The 7361-nt window shown below is 41.7% G+C and overlaps 1 protein-coding gene across 5 annotated transcripts in view; it reads right to left on the bottom strand.

The window, feature by feature from the left end:
- Nucleotides 1-4874: 4874 nt before the first annotated feature.
- Nucleotides 4875-7361, bottom strand: part of LOC104998547 (chromosome unknown open reading frame, human C5orf42) — a 107714-nt gene continuing 105227 nt past the window's right edge. For all 5 annotated transcript variants that reach the window (XM_010853763.1, XM_010853765.1, XM_010853766.1 and 2 more), the window contains 2 exons: nt 6117-6289; nt 4875-5605 (listed from right to left, as the gene is read on the bottom strand). In XM_010853763.1, coding sequence (XP_010852065.1) covers nt 5432-5605; nt 6117-6289 — 347 coding nt within the window. In that variant the 3' untranslated portion in view covers nt 4875-5431. The remainder of the gene's footprint in view (nt 5606-6116; nt 6290-7361) is intronic.

Raw genomic sequence — 7361 nt, 5'->3', positions numbered from 1 at the left:
TAGACTTTTGATCCGTGTTCTTAGTTATGGAGAATTTTCTTTGATAATTTCTTTCCCTTTAGTTTTTTTCTCTGTAATTTGTTAGATATTATTCTTCCTGGACTCATCTCCTCAGTTATGTTTTTTGCTCTTTTCTTGGGTCTTTTGATGCTATATTTGAGAACTTTTCAACTTTATCTTCTAACTCTCCTATTAACTTTCTTTCAAAGAGCTTCTTCTTGTTCTCTGGTTGCCTCTTTCATACAGTAACTTGTTCTTATTTTGTGAATGCAACATCTCATATCAATCTATCAGATTAAAAAGTAAACTTCTCAGTTGCCATTTGGTGCCCTGAGCTCAAGCCACAGCCAATACATCCTATGTTCAGATTTAAGGAGGTTGAAAAATCACATTCCCTCACTCCTTGGAATTCTGATAAGAATTACAAACTGAAGTCAGACAGATGGAGATAAAATTAACAGCTTTATTGTCAGCAGAGCCAGGGTAGAGGTACTGTAGCATGGACCTGCAATCACAATCAAGCTTGCTGCCATTTGCCCCAAATCTAGACATATATCCATCTGCTGGTGGAGTATTCTGCAAGGAAAATACATAATCTACTTAGCTTCCTGCCTGAACGAGAAACCACTATCCTTCACTCAAGAGTCAAGAGTAGGGACAATGGGAATGAAGCCACACATATACTTGGTAAATACATGTATACTCCTTTTTTAAATGGGAATCAATTGATGTTGAACTCCTACCACTCATCAATTAGAAATATCAATCTGCTTTATTAACAAAAATAACCTCATAGGAATTCTCACAATAGGGATTCCTCTGTCATTGTTGGAGCCTTCCAATTCATTAGTTGTAAAAACCATTTCTTCTTTGGTTAACAAACCAGATCTCTCTGTTATTTTGCTCATTTAATTTGGACTGTCTCTTTCATGAAGAGGGTTTCTTCCTGCAAGTCAAGTGATGCCTAACTGTCCCTTCAGGTTTAAAGCAGGGTACTAGAAAGTTTATTGGAGCTCTGAATGTATAGGTGGATTTCATCTGGTGGGCTCAAGTCTACAGCAGTGATTCGCAAACTTTTTCTGTAAAGAATCAGAAAATAAGTATTTTAGGCTTTGCAAGTCACATGGTCTGTGTAGCAAAAATGCATCTCTGCCTCTGCTGTGCAAAAGCAGCACAGATAACATATAAATGGATGGGCAGGTTGTCTTTCAGTAAAACTTTATTTAAAAGAACAGAAAGCAGGCCAGATTCGCTGCTGTCTGCTCTAAGGTGGGCTGCAGTCCATGGGGTCGCTAAGAGTTGGACACGACTGAGCGACTTCACTTTCACTTTCCGCTTTCATGCATTGGAGAAGGAAATGGCAACCCACTCCAGTGTTCTTGCTTGGAGAATCCCAGGGACGGGGGAGCCTGGTGGGCTGCCGTCTATGGGGCCGCACAGAGTCGGACACGACTGAAGCGACTTAGCAGCAGCAGCAGCTCTAAGGTCATCAGATGGGAAGCTGGACTCTTGCCTGGGGCATAGATGCTGGGCGTTCTATGCACAAGGGATAGAGAGATAAGGAGTTGCAACTGTTCTAATAAGACTTACACCATGATTGTCTCACCACATCTCCCTTTTTGTACTTGTCAGCTCTGAGTCTTAAGTACACTGTTTATCATTACCCTTTTCTGCACAAATTATATTATGGCTTCCTCCACCCTCTTAGACCTCCTGTGACTTCTCTTCTCCAGTAATATCTCCTGTCCAATTCTCTTAACTTGTGTTGATTTATACATTTTAATATTCCTTTATTATCCTTTCATTTAGGTCTTAGAAGAAATAAAAATAATTTATCAAATGGTAAAATATTTTATTTACCATTTTAAAGTTCTTAACACTGAAGTTATTTTAATTACCTTGTTCTTATATTTCCTGGATTTGAAAATAGTTTAAATAATTATTTTCAAATTAGTATCAATTGTATAAAATCCTATATAAAAACTTTCCCTTCAGCTAGGCAACTCCCCACAGAAGTTGGTCCTACGCCCCACATACATAGATTCATTCCCAACCTATACACCAACCTTACCTAACAAGGGTTCTTTTCTTCTCACATTCCCCAGATTCAATCTTCATGAAAATGAAAGCATTAGTTTCTGTTGCTGCTAAGTTGCTTCAGTCGTGTCCGACTCTGTGCGACCCCATAGGCGGCAGCCCACCAGGCTCCCCCGTCCCTGGGATTCTCCAGGCAAGAACACTGGAGTGGGTTGCCATTTCCTTCTCCAGTGCAGGAAAGTGAAAAGCGAAAGGGAAGTTGCTCAGTCGTATCCGACTCTTCGCGACCCCATGGACTGCAGACCACCAGGCTCCTCCGTCCATGGGATTTTCCAGGCAAGAGTGCTGGAGTGGGGTGCCATTGCCTTCTCTGTAGTTTCTGTTAGGGTCTCCTTAATGACACACAGTCACAGTCTGGATGCTGAAGACACACGAAGGGTCAGGATACGAGCAGTGCCTACAGGAAAGTGGAGTTCTGGAGGGCTACCAGTATGACTGCTACACCATTCCTGTCTCTATTTCTTCAGTAAGATCCAAGGATTGGTTTCTTATAGAAAAGCTAAACAAGACACAAATAATTACTTGAATTGTTGGGAAATGAAAAAAGGTTTAAGCTATAATGGCTTTTCATGAAGCCATCAAATATGTGAGCATGTACTAGGGCTAGAAATAATAGGCTGAAGTCAGTGATATTCACCCAGGTCCATGGATGTAATTTCTTGGCAGAAGTCTTGTGTTTGAGCTTCCTTTGTTTACAGATTCCAAACTCAGCCAGAATAAAGAGTAGGACACTCAGATGTGGCTTTGGTTTAGTGCTGCATGCTATTAAATGCTGTATAACATATTTTCTAATAAAAATGTGAGTAAAATTATATTGTTTTGATAAGTTAGGAATCCTTTTGATAACTGTAACCGCAAGTATGGTAAGTGCCAAAATCTAGATGTGGAAACTGTTTCTTTTAACCTATGTTTGGAAGGTACACAGTCTAGACCGTTGCTTGGAAGGATGTTTTCTGTGTCAGGCACACAAATTATACTGCAGTTTTTTGAAGACCATAAGAACACATTCAAGCTAGATGCTGGAGACTGCCTAGGACCATCAGTCCTCTACTGACACGTTCTACCCCCTTCAGTCCTCTTTCAGGTTTGCTGTATGGATACAAAGTTCACCGAGACCAGAGAAGACTTCCGCTTCTAGCTGTGACAGAATAACTGATACAGGACTAGCCTTGCTGCTTTAACCATAAAACTGGAGAAAGTATATGTGAGGCAGCTGCTTTTAGACACTGGACAGCATGCAAGAGATGGTGATCCCTGAGGGAAGAGAAGCTCGCAAGGTAAGTCTCACCGGTGCTTGGCTTTTTAAGTGTATCATCACGAGTCCAGCATAACAAGTTATGTCCAAGGAGACCACAGCGGTCCCGCTGAGGAGGCAGAAGTCGAAGTGTAGGGTGGTAACCATTGACCAGACTCTGTAAGGCCTCGTGTGGGGGCTCCCTGGGTGTCCTTGGACAAGAGTTGAGCTGCTCATATCCAGTTCTGTGCAAGAGTACAAGAGGCTTTACCAGAAAGCTGTTACTATAATAAAACGTTGAGAGACAACAGTCTCCGGGGGATGTTGGAGGCCCAGCTAAGCTACAACGTGGAGAGATCTTGCTGACAGCCTATTAACATTCCAGGCATCCAGTTTATACAACGGGAAGGCCCTCTTAGAAGTAAAGACCTGGCCCTAGAATAACTGCTGCAAAAATACCCTTAAAAAATGACAGTGAAAGATAATAGTTCGTCAGTGAAACCTGAGAGAATTGCCAGATCTTCACAAGAAGAAACACTAATGATCTTCAGTCAGAAGAGAAATACTACGCATAAATATGGATCTAAAGGGAGAAATGAAAAAACACTGGAGGCAATACCCTCAAAAGCCAACCAAATGTTTAAATCAGAACAGGAGTGAACAGGTGTAACTCCAGTTTATTGTGAAGTAGTGAGAGTGAAATGTCACTATTGACGCTATATAGTCTGAAAAGACCTTGATGCTGGGAAAGATTTAAGGCAGGAGAAGAAGGGGATGACAGAGAATGAGATGGAGATTGCATCCCCGACTCAAAGAACATGAGTTTGAGCAAGCTCAGAGATGAACAGGGAAGCCTGGCGAGCTGCAGTCCACAGGGCACAGAGTCCGACATGACTGAGTTACTGAACAACAAAAGTCTGGTGGGCTCAGTTCACATTGTTAGTGCTAAAGCAGCAGTTCTTAAACTTTTTGTTCTCTTTATACTCAAGGTTATTGAGGAGCCCAAAGAGCTTTAATGTAGGTATATCTGTCAATATTTATGTCAGAAATGAAAACTGAGAAAAATGTTTAAATTACAATAACCCCCATTCAATGTTAACATGTGATGCATGGCAATGTTTGAAAGTTTTACAAGTATCTTCATTTCTGGTTTAACAGATGACTGCTGAATTCTCAAACCAGCTTCTGCATTGATGTCTTTTGAGTTGAAGTGCATGAAAAAAGTCTGGCCTCACACAGGTAGGTAGTTGGAAAAGAAGGAATATTTAACATTCTTTTTCAGATAATATTCTTTGATACGGCACTAAAAATGGACAAATATGTGAAGGTTTTTAGGTTTTTTCTCATAAAAAATTATTTCCAAGATTGTGACGCTGTTTGGGTGCAGCACCAGAATTACCCAGGTCTCTGCCCCTCGGTTCTCATGAAGTTAACATGCGCCTTCCAGAGTCAGGAGTCACGGTCTCTTTCTTCCCCACCCAAATCATCCATTCCCTCTTCTTCCTCCAAGTCTTTTTCAGCTGAGGACAGAGGACAGGAGATCTGGACGACATGAAATGTGGTTTATTTAGAAGTTCAGAATTGGTGGAAGGTGGTTAGTTCCTTTTTACTCCTAGGTCAAGCCCTATACAATTTTAGGATATGTTTTAAATGGAGTTCATTATAGAGTGTCTCAGGTGAGAGAGTGAACTTCACCTCAATGAAAGAATTTTTTTTTCTATCAGATTTACCCACATAAGGTTGTTTCTCAAAACTCAGGAGATAAAGGAAGATGCAAGATAGATTTTTATTGAAAGTAGCTTAAATATAAGTTTGGCTTGAAAGGTACTGTTTATTTCATCATTTAAAAAATTATACCTAAAGATAAGTCAAATGCAAAAACATATCATACGACTATAGTTAACCCTTTTCCTTTGAAGGTAAAATCATTAAGAAATGTTTATTTTCCTTATTAAAATGTCTAATCCAAGTAAGGGTGCCTACAGGTGGTAAATTCACATTGCTTCCTCCATTGCTTCTCTCCCTTAAACCCACAAAGTCTTGCTGAACTTCATCGCTGAGTTGCGGGCCTTCACGTGGAGGCAGAGCGGTGTTCGGGTCTTACAGGTCCAGGGCCCAGCGGACAGAGAGGCTCTTATCCTCCCCACCGGCCACCATGTCTTCCACAGCATCCCAGTCAAGCTTGCTCAGGATGCTGCCTGTGCTCTCGGACAAGCTCTCCGTGCCACCTACCCCCAAAGGAGCCTCTGACTTTTCTTCAGTTGGTGAGGAGTCCTATCAAATTAAGAAAAACAGTGAATTGTGGTCCTGAGGAAAAAAAAATAAAGGCACATGAGCTAAGTTTTCCAAAGGCCCTAGAGCTGCTCATCCACCAAAGAGTGACGGAAGTGTGGCGAGAACCAGGGCTGTCGCTGCCCAGCACATCTGGACTGGCGATGGGACCACTTGACACAACGAGATGCTGGCACCAGGCCTGAGGAGTAGACAGCGGACTGTTGCACCTAGAGTACAATATTCTGTTCTTACATTTTTGTTGTGTTTTGTTTGGGTTGTGTTTTTGTTGTTGTTAAAAAGAAAATACGCAGTCAAGGAAAATTCTGAAAGACAAATGCTGGAGTATTCAGCCCAAAGTGTAGATGCTTTGAATCACAACTTCAAACTGACCTAACAACCCTGAAGTATGTCTACATCCCACACACACACACAAATAAGTAAATATGCAAAGAAAAAATCCTTAAGAATACAAATAATCACCAGGCAAACTGCAACTTGGAGTAATGCATACCTGTAGCAGGGAACTGTGACTCTCGTGGAGAATCGCACGGATGTCTGAAGGTACCAACCACGGGCTCACCACAGTCTCTTCTCTCTCATACTCTATACACACCTCCTTGGTTTGAGGCGCGAGCCCAGCGCTTCTGTGACTTTTTATACAGTGCTGACAGGGAGCATTGGGGCCTTTCCAGGGAAAAGAACAAAGCATACTTTAGGACAGATTCATTGCTAAGTTTGTTCCTTATTGTGACTCTTACTGTCAAATCCAAGGCAGCCAATCTCATCTAATATTGGAATCACAAGGTCTGCTTGGCTTTAGGATTCTAGCAATTCCTGTTCTGTTGGTGTGAGAGAAGGAAACTGAATTCTGGCCAACTTTTTAACTTTTTATTTTACACTGGAGTATGGTTGATTAGGAAAGAAAAGTGAAATCGCTCAGTCATATCCAACTCTTTGTGAACCCATGGACTACCAGGCTCCTCTGTCCATGGGATTTTCCAGACAAGAGTACTGGAATGGGTTGCCATTTCCTTCTCCAGGTTGATTAACAATATTTGAGTAGCAGTTAACAATGTTTGATTAACAATATTGTGTTAGTTTTCAGGTGTATACCAAAGTGATTTAGTTGTACGTATACATGTATCTCTCACATCCATACATGACCACTGGAAAAACCATAGCCTTGACTAGACGGACCTTTGTTGGCAAAGTAATGTCTCTGCTTTTTAATATGCTATCTAGGTTGGTCATAACTTTCCTTCCAAGGAGTAAGCGTCTTTTAATTTCATGGCTGCAATCACCATCTGCAGTGATTTTGGAGCCCCCAAAAATAAAGTCTGACACTGTTTCCCCGTCTATTTCCCACGAAGTGATGGGACCAGCTGCCATGATCTTCGTTTTCTGAATGTTGAGCTTTAAGCCAACTTTTTCACTCTCCTCTTCACTTTCTGCCATAAGGGTGGTGTCATCTGCATAATCTGAGCTATGGCTATGGTTTTTCCAGTAGTCATGTATGGATATGAGAGTCGGACTGTGAAGAAAGCTGAGCACCAAAGAATTGATGCTTTTGACCTGTGGTGCTGTGAAGACTCTTGAGAGTCCCTTGGACTACAAGGAAATCCAACCAGTCCATCCTAAAGGAGACCAGTCCTGGGTGTTCATTGGAAGGACTGATGGGTCAGCAGTGGCCCATTGTGGGGACCAGGGCATTGGCAGCAGCAGTCCTGGGATATGTGTCTTGGCATAAGTCCTCTTG

This window comes from Bison bison, unplaced genomic scaffold (genome assembly GCF_000754665.1).
Source record: "Bison bison bison isolate TAMUID 2011002044 unplaced genomic scaffold, Bison_UMD1.0 scf7180017864331, whole genome shotgun sequence".
Taxonomy (NCBI): domain Eukaryota; kingdom Metazoa; phylum Chordata; class Mammalia; order Artiodactyla; family Bovidae; genus Bison; species Bison bison.
This window is presented reverse-complemented; position numbering and strand designations above follow the sequence as displayed.